This window comes from Pristis pectinata, chromosome 22 (genome assembly GCF_009764475.1).
Source record: "Pristis pectinata isolate sPriPec2 chromosome 22, sPriPec2.1.pri, whole genome shotgun sequence".
NCBI classification, from domain to species: domain Eukaryota; kingdom Metazoa; phylum Chordata; class Chondrichthyes; order Rhinopristiformes; family Pristidae; genus Pristis; species Pristis pectinata.
The window spans coordinates 15,952,105-15,971,173 of record NC_067426.1 but is presented as its reverse complement, the minus strand read 5'-3'; the positions used below and the strand labels follow the sequence as shown (position 1 = coordinate 15,971,173).

At 39.8% G+C, this 19,069-nt stretch overlaps 1 protein-coding gene across 1 annotated transcript in view; it reads left to right on the top strand.

Annotated features, from left to right (window-relative positions):
• The window catches only part of LOC127581681 (AT-rich interactive domain-containing protein 1A-like), a 101,384-nt gene that overhangs the window by 62,822 nt on the left and 19,493 nt on the right, over positions 1–19,069 (top strand). Inside the window, exons 7-12 of the mRNA XM_052036295.1 lie at positions 1,981–2,148; positions 5,437–5,749; positions 7,931–8,076; positions 15,249–15,358; positions 16,492–16,701; positions 18,587–18,791. Of these exons, the coding sequence (XP_051892255.1) occupies positions 1,981–2,148; positions 5,437–5,749; positions 7,931–8,076; positions 15,249–15,358; positions 16,492–16,701; positions 18,587–18,791 (1,152 nt within the window). The remainder of the gene's footprint in view (positions 1–1,980; positions 2,149–5,436; positions 5,750–7,930; positions 8,077–15,248; positions 15,359–16,491; positions 16,702–18,586; positions 18,792–19,069) is intronic.

Below are 19,069 nucleotides of genomic sequence, written 5' to 3'. Positions count from 1 at the left end.
ACAGCAAGGATATTCACCTGGCTCATTTGACTTTCCAGATATTCTACTACAACATCTGGGGTCTAGTGACTAAATTAGATGAATGCCCTAAAGATTATGCCGGAAACAGGCCAACATGGTTGTACTCACAGAAGCTTGCCTTTCAGTCAATATCCCAGACTCTTTCTCAGCCAATTACACTGTTTTATTCACTGAGTAGGTCAGTCAGATAAGCATCAGGTGGGAGGAAGTATCTCCTGGAGTTCTTGACACTGACTTCTGTCCACATGAAGTCTCATGGTATCAGTTAAGGCACAGACTTGGGAACAGTTTGTTAATGCCTGACATCATTTCACAGTGTGGCATCAAGGAGCTTTAACAAAATTGAACTCTATGGGAATCGAGAGAAAATCTCTCCACTAGCTGCAATCAAAATGGGCACAAAGGAAATGTGTGTGATTGTTAGAAACTGATTAGTTCGGCCCTAGGATGAACCCGCAAGAGCTCTTAGAGCATTATCCTCGGCACAAACATCTTCATTTGCTAACACGAGCATTAGAAACGAGCAAGAGTAGGCCAATTGGCCTCTTAATCCTGTTCCACTATCCAATAGGATCAAAGCTTGATCCAATCTTGGATTCAACAGCACTCTCTCCATGTTCCTTAACCTTGTACTTAGCATGTTGATCAAGTTCCACCATGAATATATTTAGTGATTCTATCCCCGAGAGCTGTGGAAGGATTTCTTAAGATTCAAGTCTTCTGAGAGAAGAAATTCTGCATCTCCATCTTAAATGGGCAACCACTTAGTTTGAAACTGTTCCTTGTTCTAGATATGTTGAGTGGGAGAAATATCCTCTCAACTTCCAATGTACCAATTGCCTTCAGAATCTTGTATGTTTCAATAAGATCATTTCTCATTCTAAACTTCAAGGACCAACTTGTGCAACCTTTCTTTATACATCAACTGCTCGTCAATGAACTTCTCCCTATCAAAAAATCTGGAGTGGGAATGAGTGGTGCTGATTGTACAATATTCAGAGCATGGTTTGAAATTTTAATGTTAAGTGTTTTGGGTAACTCCATTGTATTCTCTTGCTATCATTGTAACTTTGTCATAAAGTTCCTGAAACAGCAAGTTGTTTCCCAGTAGCAATATTGTATTTAGAGCACAGGTTGTAATTCCATTATCCATTCATTTATATAATGAAACATGCTTACATGTATCAATATCTGGCCAACATTCTGGCATGGACTGAGAAATGACAAGCAGCAATTGTACCATACAATTATCAGACAATTATTTCGTATGGCAAGGGATCATCTAACTACCTTCCTGTGGCATTCAATGGTATTGCTCTTGTCAAGTCTCCTCTGAACATCATGTTGATTACCATTGATCAGAAACTTAATTGGACCAACTAGTTAAATGTGGTAGCTGCAAGGTGAGAGGCTGATTATGCTGCTGTCATTCCTCTGAGTCTACAGGAATATAATGAAATGTTCTGCACATGCTCAGATTAATGCTGCACCTACAACATTAGAAATGCTAGGCACCATCCATTATCCTAAATATTCAATGATCCCTCCTCCCACTCCAAACACAATATGGACCACCTACAAAATATACCACTGCAACTTGTCATGATGTCAACAGCATCTCCTAAACCCATGATTTTCACTATTTAGGCCAAAGGCAGGAAGTATATGGGATGGCACCTGCCTGTAGGTTTTCCTCCCAAGTTGTAAATTGTCCTGACTTAGAAGTAGATCACTATTTCTTTATCAATGGGTACAATTAGTGGAACTCCTTACCCTGTGTACAATCGGTTTGCTATTAGCCATGTGGACTGCAATGGTTCAAGAAATTGATATCACTGTCTTGTGGACAATTAGAAATGGTGGTAAGGTGCTCCTCATAAATTACTTTCACAGTGAGATGTAACCCTCAATCAGCTATATTCTGTTTTCACAGAATTCTGCCCTTTTATCCCTCTACAGGCTACATGCAGAGACCGCCCCAACTGCCTCAATACAACTCCCCACAAACAGGGTCAGCATTGTCCCCACGTCAGTCATCTGGAGGCCAGATGCATGCTGGAATGAGCCCATATCAGCAGAATAACTCTGGAAATTATGGACCTCAAAGTGCTCAGTATGGACCTCAAGGTGAGTTTCATGTTTTGTGTGAAAAATTTGTATGCAAGAGAGTTGAAACTTTAGCATTGTGAATTAATGCAATTCTCTCTGGACTGCATGATGAAGGAAAGGCATTTAATTGATGAGCTGCTTGTCTTCCAAGATGTCAGCATGCTTGCAATAAAACCACAGGAAGATGCACATTCTTCTGGAACTAATAACAACAGGTTTAGAGGAGCTGAATGAAATCGCCATTGTTTTTAAGAAATGTATATTGGAGAAATTAATGGGATGGAAAGGCAATAAATTGCCAAGATTTGATGACGTGTATCCAAAGATTTTGAAAGGGATGATGATGAGGATAGTGGCTGCATTGGCTGTTAACTTCCAAAATTCCCTAGAATCAAGAATGGTTAACTCGGATTGAAGAACAGCAAATTTAACTCCACTACATTAAAAGCTTGTTATCTGGCATGTACCAGGTAAGCAAATGCACAGGCGAACCAGATGTAGGTCCAGCTGTTCCCTCACTGCTGTGCCTTCCTTGATCCGGCTTCTTCCTGTGCAGTGCCCTTTATTTGGGAAAGCCAGTTAAGAAGAGTCAGATAAATGAACTTGCTGTGTTTTAGTAAAGGAAGGGGAGAGAAAACAAGGAACTGCAGACCAGCTAACTTGATACCACTGCAAGGGAGAAGTGTCAGAACCTGTTATTAAGCATTTAGTAACAGGGCCCCTAGAAAGTAGGATTGGGCAAAATGAACATGGATTTATGAATGGGAAGTTATGTTTGACAAATCTGTTAGTTTTTAAGTTGTAACTAGAAGAATAGAAAAGGGGGAACCAGTGGGTATCGTGAGTTTGGACAATGAGAAGTCCCTTCAGTGGGGTGCCCCACAAGAGATTGTTAAACAAAATTATTACCTGCAGTCCCATGTGTTCAACATTGGCATAGATTGAGGATTGGTTAATGGACAGAAGGTAGCAGTAAATGGGTAATTTTTGGGTTGGGAGGCTATGATTAATGTATTACACTGGGATCGATGCTAGAACCCCAGCTGTGCATAATCTTCATTATTGATCTGGGTGACAGAACAAGAGCAAAATATCCAGGTTTGCAGATGATACTAGGGTTGGTGACTGTGGGTTGTGAGGAAGTCATGGAGAGAGTGTGGAGAGGTCAAGTGAATGGATCAAGACATGGCAGGTGGAATATAATTTGGAAATAATCCACTTCGGTAGAAAAAAATCTTGTACGGTGAAAAATTGAAACGTCGGTGTCATTGTGCACGAGTTACTAAAAGTCAGTGCAGATACAGTAAGCAATTAGGAAGGCAAACAGCATGTTGGAAGGAGAAGACATCTTGTGTGATTATATATGGCCTTGGTGAGACCAGAGCTGAAAATTGTGTAGTCTGGTCTCCCTACCTAATGAATGCAATAAAGGTTCACTGGATTGATTCCTAGGGAGAGGGATTTGTCCTATGAAGAGAGATTAAGTTGACTGAGCCTATACACTCTGGAATTTAGAAGAATAAGGGCTGATGTCAGTGAAATGTGCTGAGAATGCTTGATGGAGAAGTTCCCCTGATGGGTGTCAAGGGCCAGGGGTCACAGTCCCAGAATAAGTTGGCCAATCAGGATTGAATTTCTTCATGTAGAGATTGGTGAATAAGAGGGCTATAGATTCTCAGTCACTGAGTATATTCAAGATTGATTCTCATAATATCCAAAGATCAATGGATATAGGGTTTGTGCAGGCAAGTAGTGCTGAGGTAGAAAGTGAGCCATGTTATTCAATGACAGCAAGTATAAGTGGCCAAATGGCATATTCCTATTTCTTATGTTACATTTGTGTAAGAAGTATGTGTTCCGATTCAACTGTGGATACAAATATTTACCTGGACAACTGCACACTTGCTGTGTGAATCATCATGCAGTGATAAAACTACTGGAATTCGATATAATGACATTGCTGTTTTACTGATATGCAATTCCATACTTGGATTCAGGTGTGCTTCAAGGAGTTTCCTCTCTTGTTATTATGCCATTGTTTACTATTTTCATTTGAAGAATCATCAAAAATTTACAGCACAAGACCATTTGGCTCATCATGTCCATACCAGTCGAGAAAGAGCTACTTGGGCTAATTGTACCTTTGCCACTAGTTCTGTAGCTATGCTGTCATGACCCTTTTTAAATTCGTAAGGGTTTCCACAATGAGTTTTGATCAAGCAATGATCAATCAAGCAATGAGTTTTGGATCCTACCACCTGGGTGAAAAATATTTTCCTCATCTCTCTAATCTTTTTGTCAATTCTTTTAAATCTCTGCTCCCCAGTTTTTCACTGCTCTGTTTAAGACAAATGGGTCCTTCCTGGTTACTATATCTTGGACCTCGTAATATAATTAAGTCTCTCCTCAATCTTCTCTTTTCCAAAGAAAGCAATCCTAGCTTTTCCAACCATTCCCAGCAACATCCTTGTAAATATCACTTGCACCCTCTTGAGTGCAGTCACCAGAGCAATGCACAGTACCAAAGCAAACCTCTCTGTTCTCATATTCTGTGCCTCAGATAATAAAAAGCACCCCATCTGCATTTTCAACTTTTCCTTTGACCTATCCTACTACCTTTTTAAGGATCTGTGGATGTATATCCCAAGGTCCCATTGTTCCTCCTAACCAGTCAATATCCTCTCATCTGTTGTATGTTCCTTCGCCTTGTTGCACTTCCTCAAATTCATGAGCTTTTTAGGCTGTGGGCAGATTATTCTGTATTTATTTCACTCTAAAGCATCAAGTGTGCTGCAGCTAAGAAGAGAATATGTTAGAGTTCAGAAGATGACAGTAGTTTGCAGTTCAGTGTAATGTAGTTATTTATTTGATGACTGCTAATTCACATTCTTCAGTTATCAAGGCTTCTTTCTGTCTGCTCTAATATCTAATGATTGAGCCACATTTTGTTCTTTAAATCTGCATTGAGAGGATTAATTGAACCTGGATAATTCAAGTGGCAAAGTGTCATACTTTCAACCAGAAGGTCATGGGTTCAAAACTGTTCAGATGTGTGTTCATTTTTAAAAAAAAATTAAGTGAATCAAGAGGTATAGGATCAGGCAGGAAAGTGGGCTTTTTAGAAAATCACTGATCTTATTAAGTGTGCTGGTTAACGTTGGCTCCAGTTTCTCAGGTAAAAGCAAAGCATTGATGAAAGCTCATTAGGCTGAAACAGTTATTTGATTTCTCTCTCTATAGCTGATACCTAATTAATTCCAACATGAACTGAGTCACTTTACTTTTTATACATTTTCTTTTAAACAGGAGGCTATCCCAGACAACCCAACTATAACGCAATGTCCAGTGCAAACTACAGCTTGGGAGGCACCATGAATGCAATGTCTGCTGGCAACCAAATGCATGGTCAGGGTCCAGCACCACCCTATGCTGGGATGCCACCAGGGAGAATAGGCCCCGTCGCAATGGGTAATCGGCCATATGGAGGCAACATGACCCAGAACACAGCAAACCTATCAGCACAAATGACCTCAGGGATGTGCCCGCCACCAACTATGAACCGCAAGGCTCAGGACACAGTTGCTGCAATGCACGCAGCAGCTAATTCGGTACAGAGTAGGTAAGTGTAGCAGTGACCAAATAGCTGAAAGATTAAAATTAATCAGAGAAAAGCACAAACTAAGAGGTTCAAGGGAATTAATATTTTGGAAAGTTTGAACTTTAGACCTCTTATTTTTATGAGCATGTTATAATGAGATGTGCTATTGTAATCTGGGCTCATTTTATAAAATGGCCGAGAGCAGATTACTGGAACGTTAATTGATTAAAGTTAACACTGGGGAGTTAAGTGCTCAGGAGTAAATTATTGGGGTGGAACATGGGTCTGTAGTGGAGATCCTTGAACTATTTCTTACAGTGTTCATGTAAATGTATCTATCTCAGAATTTGATATCTGGGTGGAATTTGTTAAAAGAATGTAGCATTGGAGTGGAAGGTATTGTGGTTGCCAACACAGGGCCTGCTTGCTCGCTATCTCTATTTGTATGAAGTCTAATTAGTCTCCATTTCTGTACTGAAGGTAATGAGGAGGTTTGGGACTGAAGTTGAACTGGGAATTGATTAGTGTGATTTCGTAGAAATTAAATCTAACAAGTAAACAACTTCAAGCAGGCTGAGCATCCAATCACTGAGATGTGTGGTGTATCAGGCGGAAATGCACAGTGCTAGATTTTAAGCCAAATACTGCTGTTCCTGAGGATGGGTAAAGTAGAAGGGGAAAGCAGCTGTTGGACTTGGTATCTTTTACTATGGATGGATTGTCACACTTAGCAGTGCATCTATGTAACTATTTTTTTAATGTTCATGAGAAAAACATTTGTTTTTCTTGCCTTTTATTCGCATGGTTATTGTTATAAAATTGGTAACGTTAGTGACAATTTTAAAAAGTTTAGTTCTGTATAACATGAGATTTCTGCCAGAGCTTCTGTGACTCGGTGACTTTCAATTATATCAGATAACTCAAAAATTTGATGTTCCAGTGAAATAGTAACTACTGTTTGAACACTATTATGAATGAGAGATGAAATAGAAGAGAGGCACGTAAAGATGAGTAACATCTTAACAGGTCAAATATACTAAACCCACATTTAGAGTATAAGACGAGATCTAAATGTTCAAAAATATTAAAATTTAGAATATCAATGCTAATAAGTTTATGAAGGAAATTGATGGATACTTTTTGTTTCTCAAGGGTTGGATGATTGTTACATTGTGTAGCATCCTTATAAATAGCAGAATGCTAAACTAATCTAGTGGGAGGGTTCAGAACAAGGAGCATAACCTTAAAAATTAGAACTGTGTCTTTTGGGCCAATTTTGGGCAGCATTTCCCATGAAGATTAGAGGAACTCTACAAAGCCAAGGCCAGTGTCTCTTTACTACTCCAGAACTAGTTAAGGCTTGGTAGAAAAATTCAAAATTGGTAGATTGATTTTGTTCATTTGGGCATTAAGGATTATAGAATTAGTCATAGAGAGAGCACAGAAATGGGTCTTTCAGCCCAACGAGTCTGCACTGACCATCAACCATCCATTTACACTACACTTGTATTAATCCCCTTTTTTATCCCCACATTCTTATCAACTCCCCTCAGATTCTTCCACTAATTTACATGCTGGGCAATTTACAGTGGCCATTTAATTTATCAATGTCATGTCTTTGGGATGCAGGAGGAAACCAGAGCACCAGGAGGAAACCCATGCACTCACAGGAAGAACATGCTAACTCCACACAGACAGCTCCAGAGGTCAGGATTGAGAGGTCTCTGGCGCTGGGGGGAGCAGCTCTTCTAGCTGTACCACCCACTGGTTAAAAGGCATTAAGAAACAAATCAATCAGGATCTAATTGAATGGGGGAATGGGCTGAGAAGCTGAAACCTACTCCTGCACTCATAATCTAACATTAAACTTTAGGTGAAAGGCGGTGTCCAAGTTGTCCCATCAAATTTAAAATTATTTGAATTATTTCAGGATGTTGTGAAGAGGTGCAGTGTGCTTGGACTCTTGACCTTTGCCATGCGCACTGTGATATCTCAGCCTGGGAATGATACCTAGTTACATGAGCATTTGAATTGCACCTTCATACAGCACCACAAACAGATAAAACATTTCCTCATCAGCTGTTATACCACAAAGTCAAAGCTTGTGTCCTTTGTAATGATTTTTGAACTTCCGTAATATGCCATGTTTGTGTATCAACCAGAGGTGGTGCATAACCCTATCATTTCCCTTCTCTCATTTAGGCAATCTACTTATCCAACTATGAATCAAGGAGGTATGATGGGTTCTGCCTCACCTTACAATCAAGGCATGAACAGTATGGCAGGGATGATGAATCCACAGGGTTCTCCATATTCCATGGCTGGAAACATGGCAAATAGTTCTGCAGGTAATGGCATAGGTGTTATACCCCAGCATGTACTTCAGCTTAGTAACATGGTGGCAACATTGTAAACTTCCATGTTTATGATTTCTTAATGTTTTTTGTCTTGGTAAATCAGATGCCAGAAGAAGTCCCACCAGAGATACTTGATCACATTATACAGGTTAGCACTTCAGTATTGTACTGATGGTGCATTCTTCAGTTGAAACTTTCAACTGAGACTGTGACTGGTCTCTTGGATGACTAAAAACATCATTTTGAAGAAGTTGAGCACTCTATTCAGAATCCTGGCTAATATTTATTCCTCAGCTATCAAATTGAAAACAGATTGTTTAGTATTTTACTATATTGTGATTTAAAGGACTTTGCTTTGTACATGTCAATTACCATGTTTTCTACATTATCACAAACTGCATTTCAAAAGTACTAGAGTCAGGTCATGAGAGTAGTAAAGTATAATAATGTATATTCATTAGCTTCAGATAAATCATATGTGAGAACAAATTGTATTAACATTACATTGATTAGTGATGAGGTTGATACTGTAGATTGCCAGAATTGTGATTGTCCTCTTAAGGATGTAAAGAGAACTGAGCAGAATGACTCTAGACCTTGGCGTCTAATTCATAAGAAGTACTTGAGAAAAGCCTGAGACAAGATTTGATCCTAATCCTCAAAATAAAGACTTGGCTAAAATAAGCAGAATAATTTGTTTAGATAATACCTTTTGGACATGAGCATGTATGTCCGAGTTAAGCTAAGGATTAGTAGGTGGATACAGTATGGGCAGGAGTAGCCCTGTTCAAAGTTTTGGCACAACAGACTCTCAAAGCCGTGTTCATTTGGTGCTGGATACCAACTTTTTCACATTCTGGATTTTCTTGTTAAAATGGTTCAAACTGCCTTTTAAGCAATGCTATGATTTAGTTTGGATGTTGAAGATGTGTGCTGGAGCAACTGGCACACTGATGTGAGTCGATAGAAAAGAGATCTGTAAATACTCTGCAGGGATCAAGTAGTGGCAGACAATAATACAGATACCTCTTAGTTGTGGGTTGCTTATCCCACATTTGATACCACAGAGTTTGTTGGCCAGATATGAAGGGAGCAATGTGGTTGACCCTTAACTGCCCTTTAAAGCAGCCCAGGACACCACTCTGTTATAACAATTTTATAACAAGAAAAAGGATAAAACAGGGCAGGTCACTTGGCTCAACTTGGACATCAAATTCAGACATGGAAAAGCCACTGCAGAAGACTGTTTATTTAAAATGGATGAGCTGTTCCACAATCATGCCAGAACCTGACAGTTGTATTCACAGAATCATAGCTTGTAGACACGTGCAGACACCTTCATCTTCCAGTGTTGAGGAATCCCCAGGCTACTCCCTGCACCAGACATAATGGTATACAAGGTACAGGGGAGTAGCCTGGGGATTCCTCAACATTGACTCCAAACTCCATAAAGGCTCTTGGCTTCAGTTCAAACATGGGCAAGGAAAACTCCTCCTGATTACCACCTGCTTTCCTCTTCCAGCTGATGAGTCAGTGCTCCTCTATGTTGTCCAACACTTGGAAGAAACAATGAACATACCAAGGGCATGGTGACAATCACCATATGGCTTGGTCATGCCGCCACTGATTAGGTTGGCTGAGTCCTGAAGGACATAACTGCCAGAACTGTGGCAGGTAGTAAATAAATCAACACGAGAGAACCTACCTGCTGTCGTCCTCATCAGTTAACCAGTTGCAGATGCAATCTGTTTTTGGTAGCATTGGTGGAAGAGATCACCACGCACTCCTTGCGGAGATAAAGTCTTTAAACTGAGGATGTATTCCATTGTGCTGTATGGCACTGTAATAATACTAACGGTATAGACATGGAGTAAATCTGGCAGTTCAAATGGAAGAATGGAGCTCCAAAAATGTCCCCATCCTCAACAATGGCATAGCCCAGTTTAACTACTAAAGATGTGGCAGAAGCATTTGTAACCATGTTCAGAAGGAGATGCCAAATGGATGAGAGGGTGCTGAAGGCTTCAAAGTGATAAGTGTGGAGGGATGTAGAAGAAATGTAAACTGCCTAAATATAAACAGAAAAATGGAATAAAGGAAAGAAAAAAGGAAGGGAGCACATAGCAACTAGGGAATCTAATGAGGATTAATAAGGAAGTGGTAGGAAATTCTATTACTTTGATACCTTGGCAGGAATGAGTGGTAATGGAATTGGTGCTAAAAGAGGTCATTATAACATAGGGAGATGTGTCAGAAGGTGCAATTATGCAACAAATTTAATGTAAACTCCTGCCCTCTCTGCTGCTGTGCACTACTGTACCACAAACCACAATGCCAAGAAACTGTTACAGACCCCCTCTCTTTCTGTTGCTAGACACTGCTATGTCATTAACCCAGAACTGTTTTATGGCTGAGTCTGGCAATTTGAGGATTGGGATTGCATTCACTGAGATTGGTGCTGAGGTGTGAGGCTCAGTGTTCCACCCTTACTGGCACAGTGAGTGCAGGCCAGTTTTAGGGACCGGTGGTGGCTGCTCAGTGAGTTGCAGACAATTCAGATCCTTGGGTCTCATTGATCACCATCTGTTGAAAGTGACAGAAACTGCTGTCTTCCCCTTCTGTTTGCCTACATAGCTCTCCCTAGCCTGTAAATTTCTCTTTGGTAGCGAGCTCAATAGCCAGTGACCACTGTTGAGCTTGTTACCATGCAGAAAAGTCCAGGCTGGGCAGAGCTGTGCAGCCAAACAAGGAGAGGGGAAGGACAGCAACTTCCTTCAGGGGCAAAGAATTCCAGAGATTCACTACTCTGAGAGAAGAAATTTCAACGTATGTCATTTTTAAATGACTGGCCCCTATTTTGTAGCTTTGTCCCCTTAGAATCTTATGTTTGAATAGTTCATCATTATTTTAAACTTCAAGGAATACAGAGCCAAACTATCAAGTCTCTCCTTGTAGGACAACCCTCTCATCCCAGGAATTCGTCTGGTGAATCTTTGGACTGCTACTATATCCCTTTTTTTTTAGGTAAGGGGATCTAAACTCTGCACAGTATTCCAGGTTTAGCCTCACCAACACCCTGTAGAACTAACAAAACCTACTATTCTTAAATTTCAACCTCTTCATAATAAAGGCCAGCATGCCACTTGATGAACTATTTGTTGGACCCAGCTGCTGGCTTCTAGATCCCTCTGAACTTGTTTGCAGTCTCTCTCCATTTAGATAATCTGGCTTTTGATTCTTCTTACTGAAGTGCATGACTTCGCACTTCCCCACTTTAAACTCCATTTGCCAGGTTTTCATACAATCACTCTTTCTATATGTCCACACTACACATGCCCTTCCATCTCTTTTCGTATTATTGGAAACTTGGGAACCTTGCATTTCATTCCCCCCTCCAGGTCATTAATATAAATAGTGAACAATCAGGGCCCAAGAACTGATCCTTGGGTTATTCCTCTACTTGCATCACTCCAGCCTGAAAAGGACCCATATATTCCAAATCTTAGTTTTCCAAGTGATAGGCAGTTTTCAATCCATGTTTAATATACTTCTTCCAGTACCTTGGGCTTTTAATTATGCACCTGCCTCTTACGTGGCACCTTGTCAAATGTCTTTTGGAAACCTAAATACACTGCATCTACAGGGTCCCCCCTGAGTCTTCATGTTATATCTTCAAGGAATTAAAGCAAATTTGTCAAACATGATGTACCTTTCTTAAAACCATGTTGATTAGGTTTGATTATATTCAGATTTTCTAAATGATTAGTTATTTCCTATTTTATTGACTAGAATCTTGCCAACAATAGATGTTAAATGAGTTGGCCTATAGTTTCCTGCTTTGTTTTTTTGAGCGAGGGTTGTTTGCCAAGCTTCTGGCACCGTCCAGGAATTTAGCAAGTTTTTAAAAAAAAATGAAACAATGAGTGCACCATCTTTAGCCATTTCATTTTAAAACTTATGGGTGTAGGCCATCACATTCCAGTGATTTGTCTACTTTTAGCCTTGTAAGTTTCTCTAATACTTTATCCCTTGTGATTGTGATTTTAAAATTAGTCCATCTTAGGGATATTGGTGGTGTCCTCCACAATGAAGACTGATGCAAAAAAAAATGATATAACATAACTGCCATTTCTGTTTCCTGTTATTAATTCACCAGCCTCATCTTCTAGAGGTCCCACACCTATCTTAGCTGCCACCTTCCTACTGGTATATCCATAGAAACTTTTACTGTTTAGAACATAGAACAGCACAGGAACGGGCCCTTCGGCCTACAATGTTGTGCCAAACTAATTAAGGTAAATTGGTTTATTATTGTCACATGTACCGAGATACAGTGGAAAAACTTGTCTTGCATACCGTTTATACAGATCAATTCATTACAACAGTGCACTGAGGTAGGGCAAGGTAAAACAGTAACAGAATAATGTGTAATGGCTACAGAGAAAGTGCAATGCAAGTAGACAATAAGGTGCAAGGTCATAACCAGGTGGATTGTGAGGTCAAGAGTCCATCTTATTGTACTAGGGAACCATTCAATAGTCTTATAACAGCGGGATAGAAGCTGTCCTTGAGCCTGGTGGTATGTGCTTTCAGGCTTTTGTATCTTCTGCCCAATGGGAGTGGGGGAGAAGAGAATGTCTGGGGTGGGTGGGGTTTTTGATTAATCTGGCTTGTTTACCAAGACAGCAAGAAGTGTAGACAGAGTCCATGGAGGGGAGGCTGGTTTCCATGATGTGCTGAGCTGTGTCCACGACTCTCTGCAGTTTCTTGTGCTCATGGGTGGAGCAGTTGCCATACCAAGCCATGATGTATCTGGATAGGATGCTTTCTATGGGGCATCCAATCGATAACAATTGGTGAGGCTTAAAGGGGACATGCCAAATTTCTTTAGCCTCCTGAGAAAATAGAAGCATTGGTGAGTTTGGCAGTGGCGTCAACATGATTGGACGACAAGCTATTGGTGACGTTCACTCCTAGAAACTTGAAGCTCTCGACTCTTTTGAACTCGGCACCATAGATGTAAACAAGTACACCTAATCCCTTCTTCCTGCACGTGGTCCATATCCCTCCACTCTCTGCATATTCATGTGCCTGTCTAAGAGCTTCTTAAATACCTCTTTTGTATCTGTTTCTGCCATCACCCCTGGCAGTGCATTCCCTGTGTGTTTCTTTAAAAATAAAAATCTACCCCACACGTCCCCTTTGAACCTTACCCCTCTCACCTTAAGTGCGTACCCTTTAGTATTAGACATTTTGACCCTGGGGGAAAAAGATAGTGGCTGTCTATCTATGCCTCTTATTTTATATCAGGTCTTCCCTCAACCTCTGCTCCAGAGGAAATATCCTAGTTTTGATATCACACACAAGTTTTCTCTCAAAATCAATTTTCTCCCATATCAGCTTTTTAATCTTTCTTTGTGAGTATTCAGACTAGTGAAACAAGTGCTTTATAATGAATCAGCCCTAAGCAGGAAACTGGTATATTGAGTTAAATTATTTGTAGAGCGTACGCATTGTCTCCAAAATTAAACTTGGGTGCTGAAGGAAATAATGCATTGTGAGAAAGCAGACATGCTAAGGATTACTGAAATACAGTGGCAGAAGAATGAAGACTGAGAATGAAACATTACAGTGTTACAATCCACTTGGAGAAGAGTGGGATGTGAAGAAGTTGTTCTTCCTAAGTATAACGACAACATAAAAGAGCAGTGTGCACATAATGGAGTAAAACTGCACTAAAAAGAACAATATATAGGTCATCACATCACGGAAGGCAGGTGGATGAAGAAATATGCAGATGAGTTGGTGAACTGTGCATAGAAATAGGCATGAAATAATCCTGGACCTCAATAATCCTGATATTGATGAGGAATAAGCGAAATGACTACCTACAATTTATACAGGACTCCTTCCCAACCCACTATATAAAAAGCAAGGATTCACTATTGGATCTAACAGCTGAGCAAAGTAAAAGCAAGGTATCTAAGCAATGGTGTCCAGACTATACTTTAAGGTCATAGAGTCGTACATCATGAAAACAGACTGTTCGGCCCAATATGTCCTTGCTGACCATGGTGCCCACCAAGCTAGTCCCATTTGTCTGTGTTTGGCCCATATCCCTTTAAACCCCTCCTATCCCAGGTGTTCCCAAACCAGAAACTAAGGATGAACCGGGAGATCCACTCCCTACTGAAGTCCAGGACTGCAACATTCAAATCAGGTGACCCTGACCTATCCAAGAAAACAAGATGTGACCTCCATAAAGCTATCAGGGATGCTAAGAGACAATACCAGTCCAAAATTGAGTGCCAGACCAGCTGTTAATTGTGGCAGGGCTTGCATGCTATAACAGACTACAAGGTAAGGGAGAAGAATTTAAGTATAATGAAAGCCAGGTTAATAGATTGGTGGAAAGCTGATATTTGAGGGCCTGAGAATTAAACTTGGCTAGACAAATAGGGAGCAATGCCCTTACCAATGAAACGTGCCGAACACTTCCTTCAACCCATAAAATCATGTATATTTGAAATTTTTGATGAAAAGATTGGCACCTTTACTACACCAATTTGTATGCTTGGGGAAATCCAAAGTGGTCACAGATAAACTAATTAATCTGAAGTGATGCCATTTTGTTTCTAACCAGATCCCACATACTGGAAGTTAAGTGAACAGTGAATTTGGTTTTCATGATGCTTATGGATTAATATTGAACAAATGAGAGTCTCGTATTCTTTGTTTCATTCATGGATTTCTTCTAGAAGGCCTTGATTTAACATCTCATTGAAAAGATGCCATTTCCTCAATACAGACTCATCTCATGCTATTTCCTTAACATTTAGAATGGGGATTGAGCATACCATTTACTGATTTATTGATAGCTGACACTTAAACTTGTGAAAAGCTTATGTTTGCCACAAGCACTTTGATGTTCCAAGGTTCCTAACAACTACGTTGTATAAAAGCAAAAAAAAATACTAGTGGTTTGGTTGGTACTTTGGATTTGTGAACTGTGAACTGTGAACCATGAAGAATGTGAGGGAAACCTGGATGAAAACCTTCAAAACTTAGTAAATGGGAAAGCTGTAGAGTGAATTAAATGTCTGTTGAATAATTACCCTTGCAAAGCTTCAGTATTTAACGCCTCCCCTGTCTTCTTCGTGCAGGCATGGCTCCCAGTCCTGAGATGATGGCACTTGGGGAAGGAAAATTACCACCAACACAGAAAGCAAACAATAAAGCAGATGGAATGACAAAGACCGAGTCCAAGTCGAAGGTAAGAAAAGTCAGTCGAGTTTATTGTCATTTGCACAGGTGCATGAAAAACTTGCCTGCAGCGGTGTCACAGGCACATAGCATTAGAGACACACAATGCACAAGAAAAACATAAATCAAACATTAGTGTAGTAGCTCTCTGACTTAGATGATACTGCACCTGGGTTTCAACATTAAGTGGGGTGAACACAGTACGTGCTGTTACTGGGGAATGAGATGAAAAGACTTAATGATGCTGTTTTTAACTTTAAGAACAGCTCCTGTTTGTCTAGGGCTTTAATTCACTTGGCTGACCCTGAGCCACAATAACCTTGTGTTCAATGTATTGATAATTTGAGCATGTGAAATGAAGGGTAATTATCGATTAAGATTTAGCATTTTACATCTTGGACATTCTAATGCCAGTATCAGTTGGCACCATGTCAAGTACAGCTTACTCAATGAGTAAAATTTGCTTTGCTCTTTCCTAACACCTGGACATAATTCAGATATCAGCCATTACTAGTATACTTTGTCTAGCTTTATTGAGTAGAGTTCCCACTAATGTTAAGATGCTAAAAGAGCAGCAGCGGCCACCACCATACCACCTCCACCCTGAACCAACCGTTTCTGAAGATAGTATCATCTGATCAATGGGGAGTGAAGAGCATTAGTATCTTTGTATAATAGCAAGAGTGTGCTGGTAGGTTTTTGGGAAAAGAAAAAAATTAGATGATATGGACTGAGATATTTATGACTTCATTGACCTCCTCAGATTGCCATTCAGATCCCAATGGGCTATAAGTGCGCCTCTCTGTTTCATATAAATTATCTTATAGTCTTAATATTTTGAACTGGGGGGGGGAGTTAGCTGTTTATGAAAATGGATTAAAACCTGTCATAATTTAATTCTGCACAAGAATTTTGCAGAGATTTTCATTTTCTCCAGGGTTGGTTTGCTCTTTGTTTTAATGCATGGATGATCTAGTATATTAGCTGTGTGGGCCTCTGGTCTGTCTCTGCTTATTTTCTCATGATTAGGCAAGTGCTTTAATCTACGTATTGTCTCTGTGAACCTCAAACTGCCTGTTTTCTGTCTTCTTGAGCTTTGTTAACTATGTTTGCTTAGTTACTGATGAATGTGTCTCTTTACAGAAGACTAGCTCTTCCACGACCACTAATGAAAAAATCGCAAAGCTGTATGAATTGGGTGGAGAGCCAGAGCGAAAGATGTGGATTGATAGGTACTTTGCCTTTATGGAAGAGAAGGGCACAATGATGATGAATCTCCCTGCAGTTGGCAGGAAACCGTTGGACCTTTATCGACTTTATATGTCAGTCAAAGATATTGGGGGACTAACACAGGTGAGTGTGAAACACAGCTTTTAATTTCAGTCTTGTTGCAGAACTTCACTGAAAACTTTAAACTTTTGTTCTATGTTGCATCCCTTTTTGGTGCTTTCATCTTGGTTGCCTTATTTTGCCAAACTTATTTACAACATATGGTTGGTTACCTTGCAAATACTTCCTGTATAGTAACACTTGTTAGTCTGGAATGTTTATTGGAATAATACCACCACCTTGTAGCTCTTTCATTTCTGGGGTGGGGGAAGGAAAGAAGGCTTGGATCAAAATAATTCCGAATGCCTGTCTGCTCATTTTGGCTCAGTAATTTCAAACTTAAAATGGGTTATTTGTGAATGCAGTTCTGACAGAAGCTAACTTCATTCTATGTCCAGTGATACATTTATTTGGAATTCCAAGGCCACCACTATCATTCACTATTCTGTTAATAAAATAGAATTCATTTGAATTGTTGATACGTGGATACATAATTAGGTCTGTGCAGTGTTTTTCACTCAAACAGAAATAAAGTTTTGAAGCAATTGTACTTCAGAAACGTTTTCTGTGCAGTCCAAATCAATTAAGAATTTGGAGGCAATACTAGAGCATTCAATGGATGTTCTGTGAGATGGCTGATCTACCATTATTGATAGTTAAGCAAGAGTTATGGTATGTTCCTGTCAGTAGGACAGGACAAGAGGGATATAGTGAATAAACAAATTCATAGGACAAAATGGGAACCGTGGGCAACTTGGAAGGAAGCTCTCCTTGTATTGGGTGTGTCCAGGCAGGTTGAAGAAAGGTAGGATAACTTCTTGAGAGAGGAAAAATAAGTGCATGATATTAAATCCTTTTATAAAATCTTATGGGCAGTCTTCATTAAGATATTTACCTGTCTATCCTGACCCAGCCTGACATGCATTTGGATCCCTAGAGAGCTGTTGTGCCCACTGGAATTGTTCCATTGCAGCAAGGTTGTTTCTGTAAAACCTTGGGATTGTTATGCTCCTATATTGTGAGAAGCAATGGTGTGAGCAGTGTTTCCATTTGCAAGCCTCAAGATTGATATGCCAATCAACAGTGATACTTGTCAGAACATAACCAGTATATGGTATTTAGTTAAAAGGAAAATCAGACATTTATATAGCATCTTTCATTTTCTCCTGACTCAAACTTTATAACCAATGAATTACTTCTGAAATGTAGTCCCCATTTGTAAGAACGCAAGGAGTTTCCACAAATAGAAATGTGATTCTGACATGATAATCTCTTTTTAGTGATAGTTGAGGAATAAAAGTTGGCCAGGACACTGGGGAGAACCCTCCTGTTTTTCAGATGAGATCTTTTGCATTCACTAGAAAGGAAGGGCCTTAGTTTAACAGCTCATCCAAAAGAGCTCAGCTGATGGTACATTACTCTGCGAGTACCAGTTAAATTGTGATAACTGTGTTTAGATGTATTCTGTGCATTGCAGTGGTTTTGTTGCTGTAATTTAGTACCTTGATGAGTGAATGTTTTTCAGCTTGTGTGTTGATTATTAATCAAATGTGAGTCAAAAAATCAAATGAAAATCCTAAAAACTCTAGATGCTGAAAATCTGAAATAAAAATATGCTGTTGGAAATACTCAGCAGGTCAGGCAGCATTTGTGCAAAGTTGTTTAACGTTTCAGATTTGGGATCTTCCTTCAGTACTTGGAAAGAGAAGGTGGGAGGGTGGAACAAAGGGAATTTCTCTGATAGGGTTAAATAATGTAGCTGTTACGGCAGTTGAGATCCATTTTCCTGATGGATCCTGATAGTAAATGGTATTTGCTGAACAGAGGATTGTGTATTTTTCTCCACATTACTTGATCCATGATGTTATCCCTAATGCATCCCAGTGTTAAACAGCAGTTTCTTCTGCAGGTGAATAAAAACAAAAAATGGCGTGAATTGGCCACCAATCTGAATGTGGGCACTTCAAGCAGTGCAGCCAGCTCGCTGAAGAAACAATATATCCAGTGTCTGTTTGCCTTTGAGTGCAAGATTGAACGAGGAGAAGATCCTCCACCAGACATCTTTACAGCCGATTCCAAAAAGCAGCAACCAAAGATACAGCCTCCTTCACCTGGTGAGTGTGATGGCACATAGGATTCTGTTCGAGGATTGGTTTAGTAATTCAGGTTTACTAGCTGCTGTATGGCTAAATAGTGCTGTAAGTGGACGGGGGAAATTACAGTATAAATGGAATGTTATTTAACATATCATTCGTGAAGGAGCTATTCACAAACATTATTTCACAAGTCCTTTTGTTTGGTATCATGAAATTTTTATTGAAATAAATCTATTTCATTAGTAAGGAATAGTATGCTGCCAATGTGAAAGGAGGTTAATAATGACATTGTGAAG